General features: G+C 34.1%; 1 protein-coding gene across 3 annotated transcripts in view; it reads left to right on the top strand.

Moving 5' to 3' along the window:
• PPIG (peptidylprolyl isomerase G) overlaps window positions 1-27,373 on the top strand; it is a 59,329-nt gene extending 31,956 nt beyond the window's left edge. For all 3 annotated transcript variants that reach the window (XM_023730591.1, XM_023730592.1, XM_004375538.2), the window contains 7 exons: window positions 7,105-7,134; window positions 7,226-7,365; window positions 17,794-18,007; window positions 18,771-18,938; window positions 20,608-20,695; window positions 23,071-23,207; window positions 23,404-27,373. In XM_023730591.1, the coding sequence (XP_023586359.1) occupies window positions 7,105-7,134; window positions 7,226-7,365; window positions 17,794-18,007; window positions 18,771-18,938; window positions 20,608-20,695; window positions 23,071-23,207; window positions 23,404-24,520 (1,894 nt within the window). In that variant the 3' untranslated portion in view covers window positions 24,521-27,373. The remainder of the gene's footprint in view (window positions 1-7,104; window positions 7,135-7,225; window positions 7,366-17,793; window positions 18,008-18,770; window positions 18,939-20,607; window positions 20,696-23,070; window positions 23,208-23,403) is intronic.
• The last annotated feature ends 282 nt before the right edge of the window (window positions 27,374-27,655 follow it).

Genomic DNA, 27,655 nt, shown 5'->3' with positions numbered 1-27,655 from the left:
ACTAATGATGTTGAGCATGTTTTTATATATTTGTTGGTCATTAGTATATCTTTTTTGGAGAAATATCTACTCTGATCCTTTGCCCATTTTTAAATTGGGTTGTTGGTCTTTTTGTCGTTGTAAGAGTTCTTTAAATATGCTGAATATTAAACATCAGATATATGATTTCCAGATATGTTCACCCATTTTGTATGTTGTCTTTTCAATTTTTTGGTCATGTCTTTTGATGTACAAAAGTTTCTAATTTTGATAAACCCCAAGTTATCTATGTTTTCTTTTGTTGCTTGTGCTTTGGAATGGTACCTAAGAATCCATTGCCAAATAAAAGATCCTGGAGATTTACCCCAGCTCCTTTATTTTCTATTAAGAATTTCATAGTTTTAGCTATTGTTTAGGTTATTGATGCATTTTTATTTAATTTTCATAATATAGTATGAAGTAGGAGTTCAGTTTTATTATTCTACATGTAGAAATCCAGTTGTCCCAGCATCATTTGTTAAAAAAATTATTCTTTCCCCATTGAAATGAATTAGCACCCTTGTCAAAAATCAGTTGACCGTAGATATATAGATTTATTTCTGGACTCTTCTCAGTTCTGTTCTTTTGGTCTGTATGTCTGTCTGTATGCTAGTATCACACTGTTTTGATTACTGTAGCTTTGTAATGCATTTTGAAATCAGGAAGTGTGAGTCCTCTTACTTTGAGCCTGTATTTTAATATTGTTTTGGCTATTCGAGGCCACTTGCAATTTCATGTGAGTTTAAGAATTAGCTCTCCGTTTTTGCAAAAAGGCTGTTGAGGTTTTGATAGGAATTGCCTTGAATCTGTAGATGCCATTGGGTAGTAGTGACATCTTCACAATATTAAGCCTTCCAGTCCATGAACATGGGATATATTTCCATTTACTTAACATCTCTTTTAATTTCTTTCAGCAGTGTTTTATAGTTTTCAGTGTACAAGTCTTTCACTGCCTTGGTTAAATTTATCCCTAGATATTTTATTCCTTTAGATGCTTTAGTAAATGGAATTGTTTTATTACTCTCCTTTTCAGATTGTTCATTGCTGGCTTATAGAAATAAAACTGATTTTCGTGTGTGGACTTTGTGTCCTGCAAGTTTGCTGAATTCATTCATTAGCTCTAGTAGCTTTCTTATAAGGATCCCTGGTGGTACAGTGGTTAAGCGCTCTGCTGCTAACTGAGAGGTTGATGGTTCAGCCTCACCAGCCACCCTGTGGGAAAAAAGTGTGGTAGTCTGCTTCCGTAAAGATTTACAGTCTTTGATAACCTACAAGTCAGTTCTACTCTGTCCTATAGGGTTGCTCCCTCTGCTTCTATATTTTAGAAGAATTTGAGAAAGATTGATGTTGATCTTTATTTAAATGTTTGTTAGAATTCACCAGCAAAACCATCTGGTCCTGGGTTTTACTTTGTTGGAGGTTTTTGATTACTGATTCAGTCTCTGAACTTGTTAAAGATCTGTTGAGATTTTCTATTTCTTTGAATTCAGTTTTAGTAGTTTGTGTGTTTCTAGGAATTTGTCCCTTTCGTCTGAGATATGGCATATAATTGTTCATAATACTCGCTTATAATTCTTTTTATTTCTGTAGGGTTGGTAATAATGTCCTCTCTTTCATTTCTGATTTTAGTTATATATCTTCTCTCTTTTTTTCGTTTGTCAGTGTAGCTAAAGTTTTGTTGATTTTATTAACTTTTTCGAAGAACCAACTTTTGTATTTGTTGATTCTCTGTATTATTCTATTCTTTATTTCATTTATCTCTGTTGTAATATTTTTTATTACTGTGGTAAAATATATATATAGCATAAAATTTGCCATTTTTAACCATTTTTAAGTGTACGATTGTGTGATATTAATTACATTCATAATGTTGTGCAATCATCACTGCTATCTTCTTCCAAACCATTTTTCTAATTTTTACTATTTTTTCCTTTTACTAGCTTTAGGTTTAGTTTGTTCTCCTTTTCTCTAGAGCAAAAAATGTTGTAAAGTTAGGTTTTTGCTTTGAATTTTTTCTTCTTTTTTAATGTATTTACAGCTATAAATTGGACTCTCAGCACTGCTTTCACTGGATCCTGGAAGTTTTAATATGTTGTGCTTTCATGTTTATTCATCTCTAATTATTTTCTAATTTCTCTCGTGATTTCTCCTTTGACCCATTGGCTATTTAATAGTATGTTGTTTAATTTCTACATATTTGTGAATTTTCCAGTTTCTTCCTGTTATTGACTTCTACTTTCATCCCATTGTTACCAGAGAAAACATTCTGTATGATTTCAGTCTTTTAAAATTTATTGTGACCTAACATATGTTCTTTCCTAAAGAATGATCCGTATGCACTGCAGAACAGTGTGCATTCTATTCTTGAGTGGAGGGTTCTATATATGTCTGTAAGTCTAGTTAGTTTATAGTTTTGTTTAAATCCTCTGTTTCTTTATTGATCTTCAGTCTGCGTGTTCCATCCACTATTGAAAGTGGTGATTGAAGTCTCCAACTATTATTTTAGAACTGTTTCTCTCTCAAATTCTGTCAGTGTTTGTGTCATATATTTTGGGGTTCTGTTGTTAAGTGCATATATATAAAATTATTATGTCTTCTAGATGAATTGACCCTTTTATCATTGTATAATGTCTTTTTCTCTTATAGTAGTTTTTGACTTCAAGTGTACTTTATCTGATTAATTTACCTACCCCACGTCTCTTTGGGTTACTGTTGCATGTCTTTCATCAAATATGGCATATTTGGGACCATTATTTTTTCAAATATTCTTTGCGCCTCTTTCTCTTTTCTTCTGGGGCTCCCATAATGCATATTTTGGTCCACTTGATGGCATCCCACAAGTTCCTTAGGCTCATTTCACTTTTTTTCTTTTGTTCCTCAGACTCAAAAATTTCACTTCCGTCCTATCTTCAAATTGGCCAACTCTTCATCCGGGTCAGATTAACACCTCTGGTGAATTTTTCATTTCAGTTAGTTTATTTTTCAGCTTTAGGGTTTCTCTTTGGTTCCCTTTTTAAATTTCTCTCTCTTTATTGATATTCTCATTTTGTTCGTGCATCGTTTTTCTGATTTACTTTAATTCTTTGTCTATGTTTTCCTTTAGCTCTTTGAGCATATTTAATACAGTTGTTTTAAAGTCTTTGTCTAATAAGTCCATTGTCTGGACTTCCTCATGCATGGTGTCTGTCACTTTATTTTATTCTTTTAAATGAGTCATCCTTTCCTGTTCCTTTGTGTGTCTTGTGATTTTTTTTGCTGAAAACTGGACATTTGAATATTATAATGTGTTAACTCTGGAAATCAGATTCCTCCTGTCCCCTTCCCTGGGGTTTGCTGTTTCTTTGATTGTTGAAGGCATTTGTTTAGTGACTTTCCCTGACTATTTTGCAAAGACTGCCCTCCTGGTTGTTTGTTGTCACTGAGGTATCTGTTTCTTAGCTTGTACTCACCTAGTATTTTGACAGAGATTTCCTTGAATGTCAGGGATGAACGGAAAAGAAAACCACCTTCCCCACTCTTTGCACTTTGGTTCTGTTCTTGGACACTCCTTCACTGATAAGCTAGGCTTGTACTGGGTCTAGAGATTAGGCTGAGATAAAAGTACAGGATCTTCTAAGGTATTTTCTGAGTTTGTATCTTGCCCTGAGCTTGCATGTGACTTTCTAAATTCCCCCTTATATATGCAGGTGCTTTTGAATGCCTTAATTTCCCAAAGAACTCACCCTGGTTTTTCCTCCCAGTCCTTAGATGTTTATTGTACGCCTCAATCATACTCTTTATCCCAAAGCAGCTATAGGTGGGTACAGTGTTCAGGCATTGCCTGCCACTTTTCTGCCCTGCATGATTTCTGAGCTAGGCCAGAGACAAGCTTTTGTGTCAGCCTTTCAGATAGCCCTCAGACAGGTTAGAACAAACACACACTATAATTTTTGAATAAGGTTCTGCTCCCTCCAGATCTAGGGACCAGGGTTCCTGTTTTAAGACTCTGCTCTTAAGGTTGCTGCTGAGCCAGACCATGAGGTACAGACTGGCAGAAAAACCAAAGCTTTCCTACTGTTTTGAAGTTACTTTTCCCTTGATTCAGTATTCACATAGTTGCTGTAAACCTTGGACTGATTTTTTGGCCTTTTTTTTTTTGGTGCATCTGTAGGGGACAGGAGCACACAACTGCTTACACTACCATCTTCCTAACATCACTGATTATGATTTTAATGCTTAAAGATAAGTTTTTTTTTTTTTAGATAACATTCCATAAATATAAGTGAACTGATTGCTTCATCTGGTGGCATTCAGTTAAATAAACATTTGATTACTGTGTTGAAGGAGAAATTGATTGTGTTGAACTAAGTAAAAGATGATTTAATTTGTGTCAGAGGAGAACTCTGCTCCATGGGTTTTCATTGGCTGTGATCTTTTGGAAGCAGATCACCAGGCCTTTCTTCCAAGGCACCTCTGGGTGGGTTTGAACTGCTAACCTTTCATTTAGTAGTTGAATGCTTAACCATTTGCGCCATCTGGTAACTCCTAGACTCCTTTCTAAGAAATAAAAAAGTAATACTGATTATCACAATTTTTTCCTTAATGCGACAACTTTAGAATCTTAACTCCTAAGTAAGATGATCCTACTATACGGTAGTCCCCTACTTACAACAGGGTTCCGTTCCGATGACTCTGTCATAAATTGATTCTGACGTAAGTTGAATACCTGGTTTTTTTTTTTTAGTTTTCATTATTATTGCCTTTTTAAAAAAAAAAATCAGTATCTTTATAAATCTGATCTTTATCTTTGGGGGGTTGGAAACATTACATATAAACTTACAGATAATATTTTAATAAAATACATACATTAAAAAACATAAAAATTTACTCTGACGATGAAGAATAATTAGATGACGTTGGCATTTTGTCAGTTGCGGTAATAACTCCAGTTGTGGAAGGTTCTGGACCGTTTGGATTATCTCTGGGAATGGGGATGGCATTTCTAGTCAGAAAATTAGTGAGAGTATGGTCCTTTTATTCTTTGTATATTTCATGGTAACATCTCACTTTTTATCTAGTCTACTTACTGACTTCAGCAAAGTGATCAGTGTTTGAGTCCATACGTTCAAGCAACTGAAGCCCCTTATTTAGTTCAGAAAACTAAATCTATACAGCAGCGTTTTGAACAGTAAATCATAAAATTGACATATGAGAATAATAACATCAGCAAATTACGTGCTGCAACATTGTATGTAGTAGATATTACTAACAATAAGATGCACAAAATTAAAAAAAGGATGGTTAAGTGTGATTCATCATAACTCAAATGCATCATAAATTGAGGACTACCTGTATAGCTTTCAGGAATATCTTTAAAGTTGGCATCAGGTTATAAAACTGTTTTGAAGCCACTGTGGGGAACATTCCTATAAGGACTCTGAGTTTGATTCATTCATTCAGCATTCTACAGACATTTTCTGTATCTCGTATGCACTGTGCTCTTTGCTGAGGGAAGTGCTTTTGTTCAAGAAGCCATAGCACAGTTCACTTTATGGTAAATTCCTTATAAATTTTACAGATTTTATTTCATTTAAGTTCAGAGTAGGCAGTAATCACTTCTAGCTAGAATACTGAAAAGAGGTTTTCTCATCTGTAAAATGAAAAGAACTGGAGTGTGTTTCTAAAGTTCCTCCCTACTTTAACATTTTTTACCATAAAAAATAATACTTGAGTGGACTTTAAAGAATATGTAGGTATAAATATAGACAAGCTTACAAAAGGTTATATTTTAATATTGCTTACATCATTGTATCTAGATGCAAATTACATATGCAATATAAATGTATTTTATATATAGGGTACCCCTAGGTTTTTACATTTGTAGGTGATTTTAGTAAGTTCAAGTAATAGCTACTACAGTGAGGAAGCATAGATTATTCTAAATTTAGGTGAATTTAAAAATACAGCTAAGTGTTAGGCTTTGTTGGTTGATTGGTTGTTTTCTTATGTGTGTTGTGATATTGTGCGTGCTTAACCACGGGTTAGCTTAAATGTGTCCCCTTCTTCCAGACTTCTAAAGGATTTTTTATAAGTTTTTTTTTTTAAAACAAATCTTAAACAGTACTCATCTTCAACCTATTGTACCACCTTGTCTTTGTGGCTACTCAGACAGCAGCCTTCTTAACTATATAGCTTTAAGCTTGATACGGAAAAGAAGGAAGAAAAGAATTTTTAAAAATTACTTCACTTTGCAAAAATAGGGTTTTTTAAACTGCTTAGTTTAGATTTTGTCCAAAGTTTTAAATCCAGATCTTTTTCTTCAAAGTGGAATTTACTTTATGTCAAGGGTGACAAACTCAAAGGCCTACAGGCCCAGGCATGTAGCATAAACAAGTAAAGCATTCGGGACAAGAAACTAAGCTGTTAATACCTCTAGTAATAGAAGACAGGTATACCGTTACTCAGCTTTTGGTCAATTATTGCCAGTTGCCACATCTTCCCAGTTGTGGCCACATCTTCCAGGTTTTCCCAAGAGGTCTGAAATCTGTTTTTTTTTTTTTTAATGTAAGAATATCTCCAATTTTAACATTTAGCAACTCATTAAAAATTTGTAAACACTGTATGCCCTAATTTTGTTCAGATACAATGGAACATGTCTTAAGGGAGTCAGAAGATGGCCAGTGGTTTAACTGTCTAAAATGTTAAGATTAAAAAATACTTAATGGTTTAATAAATTATGGTGTGTCTGTATAGTAGACCATTATACAGCCATTGAATATTCAATAAAATCCCAGTCATATATATGCAAGAAACACAAATGGTTAGAAATAACACCAAGATGCCAACCTTAATTACATCCAAATTTTCAACAATGAGTAGATGTTACTTTTATAATCAGAAAAAGTTTTAAAAAAATACATTATGTTGAAAAAATCTTGCATTCTGTTCTACTTACCGTTAGTATGATTCTGTTAGCTTAAGGTAGTATATTATTTCTTTGTTTGCATCATTGTTTCCAATGTAGTTATTTTCTTTTTCTTTTTAGAGATGCTAACTTTGTTTTTCTCTGACTTTGTTTTTATTCTTCTATCTGATGACTTCCAAAAGAACAACTAAACCAACTCCTCATTTAGATGGGTAAATATTATTTTATTTATTTTAGAACCTACTTTAAATTCATATTAAAATGGGAAGCCTTTATTTAATTATTTTTACTTGATTCTGTTAGGCATCATGTTGTTTTTGGGCAAGTGATCTCTGGTCAAGAAGTTGTGAGAGAGATAGAAAACCAGAAAACAGATGCAGCTAGCAAACCATTTGCTGAGGTACGGATACTCAGTTGTGGAGAGCTAATTCCCAAGTCTAAAGGTAAGAAACAACACAGTACATATTTCTGAGAATTTTCATGCATACAAAGCAAGCAGAGCACCCTAAATAGTTGACATGATAGTCACACTAAAGCTAATGTAAATAGGAGGTTTACATGTTTTTAAACATATTTTTGTTGTTTTAAATGTCTTACCCTACTTGTTACTTTGTTCGTTTACCATAGAACTGCTTGACTTTTCCTTATTATTAATTTGCAGTAATTTGCCCTCTACTTCCGCTTTGTTTTTTCATTGTAATTATCTGAATAGTATGGCAAATACTCTTCTAGGGAAAGAGGCAGTGGGCGGAGGATGAAAATTGAAGAGAGAAAGATAGGCTAAGAAACTTTGAGGGAATAAATTATTTCTTCTTCATATATGGCTTAGATTCGGGAGCATTTGGCAAGTTTAAGAAACTTTTTTTGACTGAGTCCAGCACAACTAGATGGTGCCTGGCTACCACCACTGACTGCTCTGACAGGGATCACAATAGAGGGTTCTGGACAGAGCTAGAGAAAAATGTAGAACAAAATTCTAACTCACAAAAAGAGACCAGACTTACTGGCCTGACAGAGACTGGGGAAACCCTGAGAGTATGGCCCCCGGACAACATTTTATCTCAGTAATGAAGTCACTCCTGAGGTTCACCCTTCGTCCAAAGATTAGACAGGCTCATAAAACATAACGAGACTAAAGGAGCACACCAGCACAGGGGCAAGGACTAGAAGGCAGGAAGGGATGGGGAAACTGGTAATAGGGAACCTAAGGTCAAGAAGGGAGCATGTTGACGTGTTGTGGGGTTGTTAACTAATGTTATAAAACAATATGGTACTGTTTAATGAGAAGCTAGTTTGTTTTGTAAACTTTCATCTAAAGTACAATTTAAAAAAAGAAAAAGAAACAAAAGATTGCTTTAAACTTAAAAAAAAAACTTTTTTCACTTAGACCAGAAGCTAATATGACTAATAGTTTAATGTGATATTTGAAATGGTAACAATTTTAAGTAAATATTTTAAATCTTTATATTACCTATACTTTTATATAAAATAGATGACTGCTACCATTCGTTACAGATATTGGGTCTGACAATTTAAAAATAACGGGTTGAGATTACTTTCAAATCTGAATAGAAAGCAATAACATGTATTAAACTGATTCTTATTCTTTCAATTGCTACTAGTCCAGGTAATAATAATGTTGATATTTAGTTTGTTATGGCTAACAAATATGCATTATCTGTAATCTTTTCTGATGCTCACAATAACTTTGTAATATTATTTCCCCATTTTATAGATGAAGCTAGTGGAGATTAAGCTATTTACCACATCTGGGAGCTAGGCCTCATCTACTGGCTCCTGTATCTGGTGGCCCCAAATCTAAATCTTTTTTCATTATATGGCACTGACTCATTAAACTTTAAACATCTTCAACATTCCTTTCAGAATTGCACCAAGTAAAATATTCTGTTCTTACCTTTTAGGTAAACTTGATTTGCTCTGTACCATTTAGAAATACGCACATTTTGTTTTGTTTTAATTTAACAAGAACCATGATGGCATAGAGAAGGCAAAATGCTTATTTTTAATTTTCTGTTTCTGTATTCCACTTTGATCATTTCATTTTTTTCCACGTCATATCAAATAAGTACCTTGTAAACCATCTGCGGGTATATACTACAGCTCGCAATTGAAATGTTTGTATAACTTCTTGTTCATGAGTCTGACTATCTATCCTTATTTACAAATAAGAGGTATAATATGTGTCTTTTATTCTTGAAGATTCAGTAAAGAATCAGGTGGTGTTGAGTATCTGTGAGTAATGCTCTATAAATATATAATCATTTATATTTTTTAAAGAATTAAATTCTGAGAAGCAATCTATATTAATGTTTGCAAATTTTAGACCCTGGACCTACTGAAGTTTAAATTCTTCAGAGTGTTATCAGTACAACTGGAATGTTTTGACTTAGGACATTATTTCTCTCACATCCTCTAGTAAATCTTCTTTTATACTCTACTTGGCAACTTATTCCTCTCTTTTATTTTGTAGTCTTTTGAAGTCTCTTGTGTTAGGATCTGTTCTCTACTTAAGGATACTGTATTGCTTGTATATTCAGAAAGAGGTTGAGGAAATAAAAAAGCTTAAATTTTAAACCATAAACAGTTACCATAGATTCCCTAATCTAAAGATTCTTTCAGTACTAAAAAGGCAGTGTTTGAATATTTGCCTAAAGGATGAGAATGTGAAGGAATGTAGGTTTTTGTATATATTATTACTTACATCTTTGTGGTCAGTCAGCACCTGAAGAGATAAATGCTAATATTGCTCATGCCATTGTGGCCAAGAGGTTGTGCTAAAAGTTGTGCTGAAGGATGATGTAGTATCCTAGTATATGTTACTCAGACTCGTGCTAAGCTAACATACCTTAGTCTTATCAGTTTCAACAAGGTGGGGGAATTTTAGCCCTTATTAGCATCTGCCCGGGAGTCCCTAAAAAGGTCGGATTTGTTTTGAGCTAGACCTCCCATGCCTGTTATGTTCTGGATTACCCTATGGAGAGAGGATCTTTGTATTTGAGATTGCACATTTTGGTACTTGTTACCCCATAGTCCTTCAGTTACCACTCAGAACATTAGTCAGAATGGATTTTTTCATGCATTTATGTCATCTTGTTTTAGGCAGAGCTGTGTCTTATATCCAGTTTTATAAGTTTGATGGCCTCTTCAAAGAATTTTAAGTTGGGAACAGTCAAAAAAACTTTGTGCAGCACTGTGGTGTTCATCATCATGATATTTTAAAACCTTATTTTAGAGTTTTACACCTCAGTTTAAGAAGAAATAAATACAGAATCTTTTTTTTTCTTTTTTTAACTTCCTGAAAGAAAACAAAAAGACTTCTGAAGAAATCTGACTGTCTGGGCCCACCTGTGTATGGTCTTGGTGAGTCTGGGCAATCTTCTTGGGCCTTTCTCCTTTTGCTGTTGTGAGATTGGAGATTCTGCTATTTGTAGCTATTTGAGTGTGTCAGAGAAGGTTCAGGGTCAAGGAGAAGACCCTTCTAACAGACGTAAAAGTGAAACACCGGAGGCTAATTAAAAACTGGACGCCCTGTCGATGCTCAACAATGCGCTGTTCTTAGGGGCAGAGTAGAGGATAGAATACAGACCACCAGAAAATGAAACCACAACCTTGATTATGGTACTTCTGGTTTTTCAGGAGGTTAACATGACCTTAGGTCATTCCGGTTGTTAAAGAGGAGTCTGTCCATCTTGGCCATACAACAAGATGGGGGGCACTGCTGTTATAGAATATACAGGAACATGTACTGGGCTGTGATAACATGACAGTTAAATGGGAAGAATTTTTGCCTATCTGGTAGGAAACAAATTGCCCAGTAGAGAAAGCAGCTCGTGTATCTTATGCTCAAGAGATGAAGAAGAACACCAGACACTCCTTTTTGTGGTGACAGGGGCCATTTCAGTGTCCTTATTCTGGAAGTGAGACAGTCTGTACTAATGGCATTTTTACTGGGAAGTAGTGGATGTTAAACTTAGAAATTGTTTAGGAGACCAGTGATATAAAATGAAATTGCCTACAGGAGACCCATTTCAGGAATAGTGCTGTTATTTCAGACCTTATTTTGATTGGATCTAAAAATTTCCTTCAATATCAAGGTTTCAAGTGAGAGTCATTGCTATAAAATTTATAGATCTCAAAAATCAAGAAAGGCAACATTTTCTTATCTTAGGTTTTTACAAGTAAAATGTTATAATAGAGTTTTTTGTTTTTAATCTTAATATCTACTAGTAAATTCAATACTTCATTGACAGGATACCCCTCTACCCCTTAAAAAAAAAAGGTCAGTGAATAGGTTTGGGAAATTCTTTTATGTAGTGATAAGCAAATTACATAATCTAAAATAAACTAACCAGAAATGGCTCAAGAAGTGCAAGTGCTATCTTTGCAATGCCTTTTCATCTGTTATGAGTCTTAACTTGCATTATGATTTTTGCTTTTCAGTACTGTTCCATTGTACCGTAAGGGTACTTACATGCTTGTAAAAGATACTTTAAAATGGGTTTTGTGTAAGTGGTTAGGCAAGAAGTAGGTTTTTAAAAACGTCTTCAATTTTTAATTTAATACATTCATTTGGTTCAAAATTTAGGAAACATAAAAAGGACCCATACCTGTTGCCATCAAGTTGATTCTGGCTCATAGCAACTTTATAGGACAGAGTAGAACTGCCCTATAGGATTTCCAAGGAGCAGCTGGTGGACGAACTACTGACCTTTTGGTTAACAGCTGAGCTCTTAACCACTGCGCCACCAGGGCTCCATAAAAAGAACAGTCAGTGAAAAGCTCCTTTCCATCTCTGCCTCTCAATTCCCATCTACACAAGACAACAACTACTATTGATTTCTTGTGTATCATTCTTTTATATGACTAGAAACCATTTCATTTGTGTATATGTACTAATATTTATGTAATTGGTTCTCTATTAGTGGGCATTATGTTGCTTTCAATATTACAAATAGTGAAATGAGTGATTTTATAGATCATTCTATATGTTTGTGAATGTTTATCATGTAGGATAAATTCCTGGAAGTGGAATTCCTAGATTACAGGAGTCACGCATTTGTTCTACAGGTCTCTGAAGCTCTGCTCATTTTTTGTTCAGTGTATATTCTGATACTCAGATTGTATAATTTCTATTGATCTGTCTTCAAGTTCACTGACTCTTTCCTCTGTCATCACCATTCTGCTATTATATACATCCAATGAGTTTTTATTTCAGTTACTGTTTTTTCAGTTCTAAATTTCCATTTGGTTCTTCTTTATGTCTTCTATTTTTGTGCTGAGATTTCAGTTTTTTCATTTGTTTCAGGAATGTTCATAATTGCTCTTTGAAGTATATTTATGGTGGTTTCTTTAAATTTTTTGTCAGTTAATTTCCAATGTCTGAGTCCTCTTGGTGTTGGCATCTTTTGATTGTCTTTTCTCATTTAAGTTGTGATTTTCCTGGTTCTTAGTATGATGAGTGAATTTTTTTTAAAATTGTATCCTGGACATTTTGGGTATTATGAGACTCTGGATTCTATTTAAATTTTCTATTTTAGCAAGCAGTCACTCTGTTTAGGTTTAGTGTACATGTCCTAGCCTACCTTTATGGGCTGTGGTTCCAGTGATAATTTAGTTTTCAGAGCCCTTGCTATGCTATTCTGGTTTGCTTTGTTTCTGTGCTACCCAGAGACCAATCTGAAAACTTTGGTGCTATTTCATACTATAGTTTTCAAACCTTTTGCTGTATTAATTCTGATCAGTTTCATTTGGGGGCCACATGGGGGTCTGCCTCGTACTTGATACATAGGCTTAAAGAATGCCTTTCTCCAACTCCCACCTCTCTGAAATCTGCTGCTGGAGTCCAGACTCCTCACTTGGTCTCAGTTGGCATCAGTGTAGCAAGGGAAGGGGGAGCTCTGCTTTCCATCACCAGAGGGGGAATTGGAAGTCCAGGTTCCCCAGCTGCTCTCTGCTGACACCCCCAGCTTGAAGGGGAAATCCATGGTTTTTTCTGTGGTGTTTGGTTGGAATATGGCAGGTATTGGCAAAAAGGTTTCTGTCCTGCCAGACCATTATTTTCCTGGTCCTTCGAAGAGAAAAGGCTTTTCTTGGAACTTTTTTTGTCTGGACCCATTTGCACTTCTGAGTTGCAGACTTCTCCAGCATACAGTCGAGGTTATGTGGGAGGCAGAAAGAAAACTCCTAGGAACCCAGCCACTGTGTTGTCCTCAAGACCAGAAGTCCTTGGGTAGTTTGCTACTTTCTTTATTCCTTTCAGAGTCTTCTTATGTTTCTTTTTTGTGTTATGCCTAGGGTTTCTAGCTATACTTAGCAGAAGGAATAGGGAGAGATGAGTCTTCATCTTATCCAAACTGTACCATGCCTTTTTTCTATTTCTCACCTTGTCTAAAAATCTTTCCTTTTTTATCTAGAATCTACTCATCCTTAAATGAGATTACATCTGTAAAGAACTTTGTATGGTGCTAGCCCTTTGTAAATACTTGAAATGGTATTAATCCTCACTACTTTCTCCTACCCTCATTTCATATCATAATACACTTCATGCTGCTATACTGCTTGTTTTGAAAACATGCGTTTATTCTAATGAGATTGATACATAAGAAAACAAGTTAGGCATAGCTCTAATTCATATCTGCCTATGGGTAATCTTGTATGCAACACTAGATGAATGCAGAAAACCATACCCAGCTAAACTGAGTACGAATACACAAAACACGCATGACACAAACCTCAAACCTCTACTAGCTACCCCAGTTTATTACCTGTATTATGAGCCAAATATGAATCTAACTACACTGGTTTTCAAATTTTCCATCCAGTTTCCGATAACCCTCTTTCCACTACTTTACAGTAACTTAAAAGCTGCAGCCCTTCTGATACTTCCATAAGCAAACCCCAGGTCTTTTTCAAAGTGAATTGCCATATTTATTATGGTATTTGTCTTTTTTTTTTTTTTAATGTTTCTTAACCATTTAATATGTGTAAAACTGTGCTGCCTTTTTTATTAGTTTTTCTTTTTTTTGAAGTGTTACTGACAAAGCTTTCAAGTATTGTCCCCTAACCGTATTTTCCACATAAGCCTTTTTATTGCACAACTTTTCACAGCACAGTGATTTTTAAGAACACATATGCTGTGTCATAGCGTAACTGACTATACTTCTCTAAAGCCTTTCTTCTTTACTCTTGCTCTCACCATATTTACTTCAAAATTCACATAGAATTTATAGTCAATATTAATACAAGAGTTATTATTTAGGTCTGTGTTCTCTGATGCTGTTTGCTATTGAATTTACAGTTGTTGGTCTTATTTTCCCAAATAGATTGTAAGCTCTCTGAGAGCAGAGACCACGCCTTACAAAGTTTTCTATGGAACTTCCCCACGTGCTCTCCAATTGTTTTATCTCCATGTCCTAGCATCATGTTGAGTATATATCTATTACTGTTCAGCTATACATACATGTTGTCTTTGAGGAGGATAAAATTTTAGTTAGACTCAAAATGTGCTTAGATCATATTTTTAAATTTAGGTTAATATAGATTTTGAAACCCAGGCTGCATTCTACTAGAACTACATGATAGTGGTACTAGCCAGTCTCTCTTTTTTACTTTCTTACCCTTATTTCTTTAACCGTTGTTTCTTTCTCAATCATTTGGTCTCATTTTTTTCTGAACAGATTCATGCTAAAAGGCATGTAAGTTAAATTTCATTCATAAAGTAATATTGACAGACATCAAAAGAGGGCACCTTTCCAACCTTTCTAAGCTCTATTTCAGTGCACATTTCCTAAAACACAATTTATTGTTTTTATAGTTAATGTTGTCTGATGGTCTGGCAGCTTATATTACCATATAAATAGTTATCTGTGTCCTTCCATATTGTGATATCTTGCTTCACTCAAACGTTTTTGTGAAAAATGATTTATAAGTTAAATAATGGTTATTTGAAATATATATATATACTTGGTGGGAGGGGGCTTTTTAAAGAAAGTCAGCTGGAATTTGTCACAGGAAAGAATTACAATGCAAAATAAATATAAGTTGAAGTTGATGAATAAAACTTTGTTAATCATAGGGAAAAAAATATTACTATGTTTAGTCAAATAAAATTTAACTGCTATGTTTTGTGTTTATGTGGGATATTGCTCACATTTTATGTGGTCTCAGATGGTCTCATTTATTTAGTTACTCATATTTATTGTGAATTAATTTTTTTCCTTGGGTTTCTTTAAAAGTTTGGGTCCCTCCACCCCCCCGCGTATTCCTCAGGTTTTAGCTTAGTATGTGTAAGTAGGTATTCAGTTTATACATGTTTACAACACCCACTCTGCCTCACCAGCAACAGTTGTTTTAGTATCAGATTTATAATCAAACTCATGAGAAAAAATAGGCTTTCCCCCAGCACTAAGTTTACTTACTTTCAAGAAAGGATAAAGGACAAGCAACACGCTTGTACAGCAGCAGCATAGTCGAGATCTCATGGTTTCCAGGTGCAGCCTGCATATATCTAGGTATCTCACGCTTGGTATGTATATGATCCTGAGGAACACAGCTGGGTGAGGAAGGGCTACCTCAGTTTAGGGAAGCCATTACTTCTGGGGACCCGTGAGCTTTTCTGTCTTGCTCCCATTCTCTAATGCAGCAGCATCTCATCAGTACTGGGTAAACAGTCTTAACAGTGAGCTGCAGGTTGATGGTCAAGTACATAATAAATTCTGAGTTCAGAGTTTCAAGGAAGATTTGGCCAAGAGTCAAATCCTCAGATGTTCCTAAGGCTATAACAAAGGTCACAAACCATCAAGTAAGGTCCTGTAACCAGACAGCTGACAGTCCAAAGATATATTTTCTTTGGCCTCCTTGATTTTTTCTTTTAATTATGGGAATATAATGACCACCCATGTTCACTACCCACCTTCAGCAGTTAACTCATGACTAAACTAATTTTACCTAACATCCCCAAGCCACTTTCCTTTTCTTTTGAAGCAAATCCCAGGCATAACTTTTTATCCATAAATATTTCATTATTTATTTCTAAAAGATGGTCCTTGTTGAAAACAACCAATACCATAATCGTATATATGCACGCACACACGCATGTATTCCTAAATATGAAAAATTGTGCCAGTGTTCAAATAAGGTTTATACACTGAGGATTGGGTCTTTTAAGTTTGTTTGTTTGTTTGTTTGTTTGTTTATAGATTCCCTCACCATCTCCTTTTATGTTTCCTTGAGATTTATTTGTTGAAGAAGTTAGGTCATTTGTCCTGTAGTGTTTCTCATAATTGCACAGACTTGGTTTTACTGATTTCATCCTTGTGTTACATACAGTTGTCCCTCTGTATCTGCAGAAGATTGGTTCCAGGACCACCTGTGGATACCAATATCTTTGGGTGCTCAAGTCCCTTATATAAATAGGGGTAGTATTTGCATATAAGCTACCTACATCCTAATACAGTGTAAATACTATGTAAATAGTTATTAACACTTACACTTAATTCTTTCTTAGTCTTTGCAAGCACTTCATCAGGAGCCTGAGCGACTCCCCCTAACCCACCCCCACCTCCAAATACTTTCAATCAGTGGTTGGATAAATCTGCAGATACAGAGGATTGACTGTAATGTGTTCCGTCTGTGCTTCCATTTCTTAAATATTGGTAATTAGATCTAGAAAACTGATCCAATTTAGTTTTGATTTTCTTGGTGTTTAATTTCTTTTGATGGGAGCAGGAGTCACACAGGACAGGTTGTTTCTGTGCTCTGTGGCAGTCATTGGTGGTCAGTGCCTCATTATAAGTTGCAAAATGATGCTATTCTAACTATAATCCCTTATTTCCTAGAATATTTCTTTATAATGAGCAACTTTGCTTCATATACTAAATTTGGTTAGCTAGTGGTACAGATTGTGTAAGAAAGGCAGGATTTACCAGTGTCATTATAAACTGATTGTTTTAGCATGTATGATGTGTTTCAATTCATTGTAGTTATTATCATATATCAAAGATGGAATGTTGTCCCACCCCTGGCCTGAGTTAGTCTCTTGATTTGAATTAGAAATACCTTTAGATGAGCCAGACTCTATCCAGTTTATCACATCCTCCTCGGATTCCTGTTGTATTACACCTGGTTGGTTTAATTTATGTTCATTGCTTAGTCCTTAGAGCGTTTGAGTTTTTTGACCCCTTTAAAAATTTTTACTTCCTTAACCTAAATGAAAATTTCACTTTGAAATGACTTTTTATAAAGATCCCCAAAACATAGTTTTTTGGTGTTGGTAACTGACTGCCCTCTGTTATAAGTTGGCTCTTCAACTGAAGCTGTGTTACTTAATCCTTAGAGGAATGCTCAGGCATTGAAGCATAAGCCCATGCCAATGGAATCATGTTTATTATCTTTTCATGTTCATGCAGAGTACTTTTTCTGTTTTTTTCCTGTTCCAGTTCTACCTCCAATCATGGTAATAAGAGAAATAGTTTAAAAAAAAAAAACTATACGATTAGAATCTGGGACTCTTAAATATTACTTCTGTCCCTTTTTTAAACTATGCTATTCCAGTGTTTATTATAAATAACTTAGTTATTTTAGACTCAGCTATTAACTTCTAAAATTTTCTTTGTTTTAATAATCTAACTCAGACTCATGAATTTGGAGACCTGGATTCTAATCCTGAGTCTGAACACCTTTCCTGTATAATATAAGCCAACTCACGTTTTTCATGTACCCCTCAGTTCACATAGCTGGATGAGCTAAATTTTAAATATTGGGCTTAGTGAGAATATGCAGAAAATTTGAATTTCCAGTTATAAAGCTTATCTTAAAAATACTGACCAAAACCTTTTTGTTTTTGATTTAAGCTAAGAAAGAAGAAAAGAAAAGGCATAAATCCTCTTCCTCCTCCTCCTCATCATCCAGTGACTCAGATAGCTCAAGTGATTCTCAGTCCTCTTCTGATTCTTCTGATTCTGAAAGTGCTTCTGAAGAGAAATCAAAAAAAAGGAAAAAGAAACATAGAAAAAATTCCCGAAAACACAAGAAAGAAAAGAAGAAGCGAAAGAAAAGCAAGAAAAGGTCTTGATTTTACTTCTGCAATACTAGTTTTATATTGTAATTCCCTTCTGTTTATAAATAAATCTACTGGGATTTTGGATCAATTATATGGGAACATTAAAATAGTAAGAAATATTTCATAGCATTAAGTATCATATGTGACCATTTTGATACTCTTCAGTCTATATAGATTACATTTGAGTGCATCCATTTCCATTTTCAACAGAACCACACAGATTGTTTTGTGTGCACTCCATGGGAAGATACTTTGGGTTTTATAGGTTTTTGTATTTTATAGGAAGAATATAGGATTTGTGAGAATTACAGTAAACCAGTAATAATTCTTTCTTGTAGTAGGAAACAAAGCAGATAATGTAAGAGTATTTTCTTTGTTCCCATTTTTTATGAAATTTTCTGTTTGTACTAAAACTTATCATTGTCTTTATCTGCCTGTTGTCTCAAAAGCAACTAATTTCTTTACCTACATTTTAAAATATTTTGAATTTATCAGTATATTAACCAAGGAGTCTTATATTTTGGGTTTATTTTCAAGGAAAATATTTTTTGAGAATATGATGACAAAAAACCTTTTTTTTTTTTTTGGTTAGTTAAGCTGATTTGTCAGAGGAATGGAGAAAAATTTTTCCTGTCTGATGGCATCTTTATGGGGGACAGGAGAGTGTATATATCATGACATCGTATTATAAAGGAAAGAAATACCGGCAACTGGAAATTAGGAGTACATAATAGTTAAATGTATCTTATTTTGTGTGTTTCTGTTAAGCGCATCTAGTGAAAGTGAGGCTGAAAATCTTGAAGCACAACCCCAGTCTACCGTACGCCCGGAAGAGATCCCTCCTATACCTGAAAATAGGTTCCTAATGAGAAAAAGTCCTCCTAAAGCTGATGAAAAAGAAAGGAAAACCAGAGAAAGAGAGAGAGAAAGAGACTGGTATGTGAATGTGTGTATTTTGTAGAGTACCCTACACTCTTAACCATAGACTTTTTCCTTTTTTAAAAGTTTTTACTCTTTCTGTATAAGATTTAATTGGTGATTTTGGCCCAAGATTAAAATCTTTTTTATAGGATGTTGCTAGCAAATCTCCTTATTGCTCAACACATAGCTAGAAAGATAAATTATAAGAATTTAAGTTACTTTTTTTTTTTAAAGTAAGTTACCTTTTTTTTTTCCCTTAAATAAAGCACTGCAGATCCAAAAAAAAGATACATCAAGTGGCATTGCAAACCAATTCCATTTATGGATGAGATGGTATAGTACTGTGTTATTTGTATGTATTAAACTTTTAGCAAGTAAGAGCTTTAATTTTTCAGTTTGTGTAATAGGGGAAAATACCATCCGCTTTCCACCTGACTTACAATACTGTGGTGAAAATTAATGTTACGTTCAAGTGCTTTGATAATTTTTCTATATAAATTTACGATATTAACATCAGTAGTTCTGTTGGTTCTTTAATGAATCATTTTAATAATTATGTCCAAAAATAGAAGAAGAAAATTGAAGCTTTTCTCTTATTAATGATCAGATTATGTGGTTATAACAACCAGACCCATTGCTGTTGAGTCAATTCCAACTTATAGCGACCCTATAGGACAGAGTACAACTGCCCCACAGGGCTTCCAAGGCTGTAATGTTTATGGAAGCAGACTGCCACTTCTTTCTCCTGTGGAGCAGCTGGTAGGTTCAAACTGTCAACATTTTGGTTAGCAGCTGCATACTTTAACCCACTGTGCCACCAGGTCTCCTGGTTATAACATACAGGTGATAAAATTCTAAGTGATTTTCCTATGCTTTCATAATACAGTAAAATTATAAAAATAAGACTTAGTTATTTGAAATTTGAGGGATTGGATTGAATTTATTTTTCCAGTAGTATTAGGAAAGGGTGTTCCTAAGGAAATAAATATTAAAGGGGAAATGTTTGAGCTACTTTAGAATTAATTTTTTAAATACTTAAGAAGTTTCACTTACATGGTTTCAGTTAATGTGCTAATTAAATTTTAACTCATACAACTATTTTTTGAAAACAAAGTTTCCCTTTTTGACATAAACCATGGTGTAAACTTTTTTCAGACCAGTTTGTCTCTGTTTAATTCACATTAGTTACATTTCTCTATAGTTCTGTAACTAATGAACAACTGCTTATAGGATAATCAGGTTCTCTGGAATAAGATAGTACTAAAATTGTACTCAACAGCATTTGAGAGCTCCCACTGTGAGCTCTTATATGTTAATTTTTCTTAGCACTAGCAGATTAACTTCATCTTAATGATTCATCTTAGTAATGATTCTCAACAGAGAGCTATTGGCATTTGGGGCAGGGTAGTCCTTCATTCTCAAACAGTATAAGACTTTTAGCATTCCTGACTCTTGCTTGGGCACTAAGAGTCAGTAACACCCCCTAGTCATTGACAACTAAAAATATGCTTACATACTTTTCCAGACACCTACTTGGAATTGATACCACTCCTGGTTGAGAACCACTGAAAATATATATATATATATGATTTTAAATTTATTAATTTATATCAGTAAAGCTATATTCTCTAGATTCATTTTTTATAAAACAATGTGTTTTAACTTGCCCTTTGCTTCCTTCTAGTAATCCACCTAACTCCCAGCCTGCTTCATATCAGAGGCGACTTTTAGTTACTAGGTCTGGCAGGAAAATTAAAGGAAGAGGACCAAGGGTAGGTTATTTTTCCCCCAGAAATCTTTATGATATTGCATTTGTGTCCCTTAAATAATTTTAGAGTGCATCTTTAAGTATTATTTTATTGTACAAATATTAAAATTTAGGGAAGATGTGGATATTGAATACTGTATACCCTTTTTATAATGTAGAGTATTTCATTCTCTTGACTGAATTCATCAGAATTTAAATATCTTTTTATGTTTGCAGAACTTTTAAGAAATTTGACTGTGTTTAGTATCTTATTTCTTCTCTTCCCTATTCATTCCTCAACAATTTTTCTTTTTCTTCTACCCTTACCGTTCTACTGAGAACAGCTTTTGCTATATAGTCAGCACCATGTCACAAAATCCAGTGGATCCTCTTCAGTCTTCAAGTTACATGATCTCCCTCCTTGTAATACTCTTTTCCTCTCTGCTTCCATGACATTTTCCTCCTATTTCTGTGGACAACCTGTCTTAAATTTCCAATGCCAGTTCATACTCTGCTACCTGACCTTTGAATATTGGAGTACCTCCAGGTTCCAACTCTTCTCGCTCTGCAAATGCTCCCTGGGCAGCCCCATCACTCCCATGACTTCAGTTGTTATGTGTATGCTGTTAATTGTCAAATTTTCTTCTACTCTTCTCAGCATGAAAGTCTTATCAGGCAGCCATTTAGCTGCCAGATGGGCACCTCAGACTTAGCATACCCAAAGCTGAACATAAACACTTGCTCTTCAGACCTGATCCTTCAGATTTCTGGTCTCAGTGATTGACACCATCATCTGTGCATTTACTTAAACCTGAAGCCAAAGAATCATTTTGATTCTCCAATTTCTTTTATGCCTGTATATCTTACCATCTCCAAATTCTGCCAGTTCTGCCTCCTAAATACTCTGAAATCCCTGCTTCTTCAAGCTTTAATCCCACCATCTTAATGCAATTCATCATCATATATTGTCTAAACTAGTATGATGGCTTCCTAACTGATGTCTTGGCAGTTCTCAAACTTTTGTCTCAGGACCCCTTTACACTTTTAAAAATTATTGAGTACCCGAAAGGGCTTTCGTTGTTGTGGGTTGTATCTATCAGTGCTCACCATTTTAGAAATTAAAACTGAGAAATATTTAAAACACAAGTATATATAAGCACACATTCCATTAGCTGTGAAAGCAGACACATAAAAACATGTCATGTAGTCTGAAAAACTCCACTGTATAATCATGAAAGAATCAATGTGAAAAAAGCAAATAATGTGATATTAGTATGAAAATAGTTTTGACCTCACAGATCCCTTGAGTCTTGGAATTCCTAAACCACACTTAGGAATCACTAACTAGAATGGTTATTTTAAAAGTAAAAATCTGATTATGCCACTCCTTTGCCCTTGATTTTAGGATAGATGCAAAGTTCTTACATGGCCTACCTACAAGACCTCCCAGAATCTAGTCCCTATTGCATCATTGTCAGTATTATCTAATACCACTTTCCCTTTCAAAGTTTTTAGTTCTAGCCATACTAATCTGTCTACTGATTATTTCTAAAACATATGTTCCTTCCTGTCTCAGTATCTTCAGACATGATATTTCTTACACCTCAAATGTTTTTCTTCATCCCTTTATCCTTACCCCCTTTTCCTCTTGTCTACCTAGCTTGTCGTAAACATCCTTCAGTTCTCAGCTTTTAATTATCACTTAACTGTTTGCACACTTTCCCCATACTTGATCAGATTATCTTTGTTATATACTCTGAGCATCTTTTATTTTTCCATTTACATTCATTCTAATTGTAGTTGCATATATGCTTACTATCTGATTGTGTGTCTGTCTGTGTATTCTAGCCCTGTAGAATATGAATTACAAGAGAGCAAAATTGTGTCTTGGTTGACTAATGTTTCCTCCAGTATGTGATAGAGTGGTTATTCACTTAAGGGCTGAATAAATATTTGTTGAATAAATGAACATCCATGCATTTGAGATACGTTTGCTTGGAAACATTAAATATATCAAACCAAACCCGTTGCCATCGAGTCAATTCCGACCCTACGTACAACCAAACTGAAACGTGACAACTTGTAAGAGTTATTGCACCATCACTTGGATAGGAATCTTCCAGGGAGATAGTTGAGGGAGATGGATGACATAGAAAGCTACAGTATTCTGTAGTAAATGCTTTTATTTGGAACTTGCAGTGTGACTATCTGAAGTTTCTCTGCCTCATTGATTTCCTACCTGAAAATTGGGAAATTCTAGTAATTGTAGAGTACAAACAAATATCAGAAATTTTATTTGAACCTAGAAATACTTAATGTTTGCTAAGGATAAAATTTTAGCTATTGTTGCAATGCTTTTGTATTTTTAATATCTCAATTTTTTTTCCTTTTTTACTTAAGCGTTATCGAACTCCTTCCAGATCCAGATCAAGGGATCGTTTCAGACGTAGTGAGACTCCTCCACATTGGAGGCAGGAGATGCAGAGAGCTCAAAGAATGAGAGTATCAAGTGGTGAAAGATGGATCAAAGGGGATAAGTAAGATTTAACTATATTATTTCAAATGCATGGAACAAGTAGTTTTCTATACTATTGTACATAATTTTATTAATAGACATTTTAATTGTTTCTGAATACCTTAAGGAAGATGGAACACCATTTTAGCTAATAGTAGACACCATTCTTTTCCTAGTAAAATTTTCTAAAATCTTTAATGTTTTTTCTTATTTTTTAGGAGTGAGTTAAATGAAATAAAAGAAAATCAGAGAAGCCCAGTTAGAGTAAAAGAGAGAAAAATGACTGATCACAGACATATGTCTGAGAGTCCAAACAGAAAAAGCGAAAAAGAAAAGAAAGTTAAAGATCATAAATCTAGTAGCAAAGACAGAGACGTCAGAAGAAATTCAGAAAAAGATGATAAATATAATAAAAACAAAGTGAAGAAAAGGGCTAAATCTAAAAGTAGGAGTAAGAGCAAAGAGAAATCAAAGAGTAAGGAAAAAGATTCAAAGCATAATAGACATGAAGAGAAGAGGATGAGTTCAAGGAGTAAAGAAAGGGATCATGAGAATGTTAAGGAAAAAGAAAAGCAGTCTGATTCTAAAGGAAAAGATCAGGAAAGGAGTGGAAGTAAAGAGAAGTCAAAACAGACAGAATCAAAAAGTAATGGGCATGATCATAATAAAAGTAAAGAAAAGGATAGACGCGCTCAGACTAGGAGTAGAGAGCGTGATATAACTAAAAGCAAACACAGTTACAATAGTAGGACAAGGGAACGAAGCAGAAGTAGGGACAGGGGCAGAAGAGGGCGATCTAGAAGCCAAGACAGAGATCGCAGCCGAAGCAAGGAGTACCATAGATACAGAGAACGGGAGTACAGGAGAAGAGGAAGGTCACGAAGCAGAGAGAGAAGAGCAACACCAGGAAGATCGAGAAGTAAAGATAGAAGGAGAAGGAGGAGAGATTCACGGAGCTCAGAGAGAGAAGAGAGTCAAAGCAGAAACAAAGAAAAATACAGAAACCAAGAAAGTAAGACTTCACACAGAAAAGAAAATTCTGAGAGTGAGAAAAGAATGTACTCTAAAAATCGTGATCATAATAGCTCAGCTAATAACAGGGAAAAAAAGGCTGATAGAGATCAGAGTCCATTCTCAAAAATAAAACAAAGCAGTAAGGACAATGAATTAAAGTCCTCCACATTGAAAAACAAGGAGGATGACAAGACCAGATCCTCAGTGGAAAAAGAAATCAACCAAAAATCAAAGGGTCAGGAAAATGACCACATACATGACAAAAATAAAAAATTTGATCATGAATCAAGCCCTGGAACAGATGAAGACAAAAGTGGATAAGTGAGTTGTGTAAACTTATTTCCATTCTGTCTCAAATTTTAAGTTTTAGAGACTTGCTGATAAATCATCTTTATGTTGTTTTCCTCTTCATTCTTTTATGGGTTGTTCTATGTTTTTTTTTTTTTTTTTTTTTAATGTGGACTTCATTTAGTTGATCTTTTGATAATCTGCAACCTGGATAATTTGTACTGCTAAAGTTTTAATAAACTTGAAATGAGAAAAACACTTTGTGTAATACTGTGTGCTGTGTTTGACTATTTCACGTATGCATTTTTGTGTTGCAACAATCAGCCAATAGCAAACATGCTATACTACATCCTGATTTGTTTGATAACAGGCATAACTGATTGTTGCAATACATTGTTACAAAAGCTTGTGTTTCTCATCACTAAAGTTAGAAGCCACTAGGTAGAAGATAATCTTGTATAGATTTTCTGACTGCATTTATAAACAAGCCTTGCAGTAGTTCCTTCTAATAACACAAAGCAGGATCCTAATAACTTGAGATCTTAAATCTTCACTTTTGATTTTATAGTAGTTTTGATTTAAATAGATAAATATGTAATTATTTACATTGCATTTCATATTTGATTCTTCCAGACTGTAAAGCTTGTTTCACATTAATTTTCCTGTCGAATTCAGTTTTATTTAACTTTATAAAAATAGTTCTGAGTTTTTATTCATTTATTTTGTTTTTCAGTTGATGTACTGATTTAGCTTGACTTGCTGTTATACAGCATTTGACAGGACTATACCTTGGAAAATCAGATTTTAATTCTCAATTCTGTTACTGCTTTTGGGCTGAAGAGTTGAAATTGTTGCTTTGGGGAAACATTTATTATTATTACCCTTTTCTAAAATTAAAAAAAAAAAAAATTCTCACTAAAACGTATCACTTGTGCAAGTCCTTAAGTTAGGCAGATTCTAAAAGTCATTAGTATTGACACATTAACTCCCAAGATTTCTTTTTTGGCCACCAACCTATAATAGAGTTTAGTGTTAACTCTGCATGGTTTTGTTTTGTTTTGTTTTTTTTAATTGAACGAACTCTCATAGTTGTGAGTTTCAAATGTCAGGAAAATGCATTTTTTCTATATATATATCATGATAGGCTACATAGCATGTTCATTGACTCTGGTTTCTGTTTAGGTGGCTTTAAACTATTATTGTTAACAGTTCTAACTTGGCATGTATATAACATTGCCACATAGAGTAGAAAGTTGGAAAATTAGAGAGCTAAAGATACCCAAAAGTCATTTAGATTTTGTGTGTTGTATTTTGCTATTTTGTGATGTGTGGCCTTTTATTCTGTAATTTCTCTTCTACATAAAACATTGAAAATCCAGCAAACACAAAACCGGCCTCATTTTAAAAGAAATTTCATAATTCCAATTAATAGTAGTCTAGAGTGTTTCCTACTTTAATATTTGTTGATATGGTGTTAACTGTATTATCAGGGTAGCTTCTTGATAAACCCAGTAGCTACTCAATGCTATTTGTACTAAATAAGGCAGTGCTTAACATAATATTTCTCATTATTGATTAATACAGTAATGATACATTTGGCATTGAGATAATTGTTTACAGAATGAATAGGATAATGAAGATAAAAGTGTTTAGAATCTTAAATATCCACAGTGCAGTGTTTCCAAAACTTTTTACCTGATAATAAAAGTAATAGATATATATTATAATCCAGGGTATTTGATTGTTTAGGGACTTTGACCACAAACCCACTTTAGGGATAATTGAGTCTGAGTGCCCAAGCTGTATAATCTGTTAAATATTTTAAACAAGTTATTGCTTGTCTTAAATTCAGCAAACTGCATTTTTAAAATCTTTGTGATAAACTATTTGAGCTTCAAGAAAGGTGCTATTTAAGAAAGGATTTCTAATAACATATATTTTTTAAAAGCCCATGCTAAGTAAAAACACTTCCGTGTTGTCTGATCCCAGAGCTTTATCTACCAAGAATTACAGACAAGTACTCTAAATGTTAGAGTTTTGAAAATAACCATAGTGAAAAAAATTTTAGTACCTTCTACGAACAGTATTCTTCTGTTTGGCTATCAAAAGAGCAGCTCCATGCTAAGCATTATTTAAATCCCCTCCTCCCACCCGCACCCCCACTTTTTTTTGTAAGGTTTCGTAGCCGTTGTAACAGTAGAACACATTTCGTCAAGGAGTTCAGATGAGAGGTGAGAACCAAACTAGATTTTATTTTCAGAATATAAGGAATGTTTAGACAGTGATTAAATAACATTAACTGTACCTCAAGATCTCTTGCATCTGAATACCGCACAGCTCAAATGGTCTTATCCTTTCATTATATTTGTAATATTTGTGCCATCTTTATTTTTTACTTTCAGCATACTGTTTTCCTAAAAATCAGTTATTCTGTCCTGTTAAATTGATTTTATAGTTCATTCCTGAGCTTACAGTTTATTTCAGTGTATCTTTGACTTAATATCCTTTTAAGAATAGTTCTGTTTAAATTTTGTTTTTGTTGCTCAGTTGGTGGTATCTGAAAATTTTTTCAGAATATAGAATTTTTATGATTATTTTGTGTAAAATATTTTTCTGGGTAAGTTATCTGCCACAGAAATTGACACTACAGAGAAATTAATGTTAATGAAATGAGCAGTAGAGAAGTTACTGGATTGCTTTAAGACTAAGTGGCCTTTGATCTTGTGCCAGTGAATGATATGAAGGTAAAACAAGTAAATATTCCTTTATGTTATAAGCAGGCACACATTTGGTTTCTGGTATTTTGGGCAGTGGTATTAACTGATAATTCTAATTTATTTTCAAGTTAGTATATAAAACTAGTTTTTTGTTTTTTTTTTTTTTTAAGTACGGCTTCACACTTCAGGTAATAGTTTTCATCACACTTTGAACTTTTTATTAAAAAGTTTCTATAGAAACCTGTTCAGTGTGCCTCCAGCAAAAGGTCCTTTAAATATACATCATATAACTGGTTGCTGTAAAGAACCATAAAATGGATATTTGTCTCCTTTTTTTTCAAATTAATTCAGTTTGTGATTCATACTTTCACAGTTGAGCAAACCCTCCAAGGATTGTAGGTTGATGCCGTTTGTTGTGAAAAAATTCTTGTTTAAAAAAATTAATAAAGAT

The sequence above is a fragment of the Trichechus manatus genome, unplaced genomic scaffold (genome assembly GCF_000243295.1).
Source record: "Trichechus manatus latirostris isolate Lorelei unplaced genomic scaffold, TriManLat1.0 scaffold00037, whole genome shotgun sequence".
In the NCBI taxonomy this organism is placed as follows: Eukaryota; Metazoa; Chordata; class Mammalia; order Sirenia; family Trichechidae; genus Trichechus; species Trichechus manatus.
Note: the sequence above shows the minus strand (reverse complement) of the source record. Positions and strands in the feature narration are given on the sequence as shown.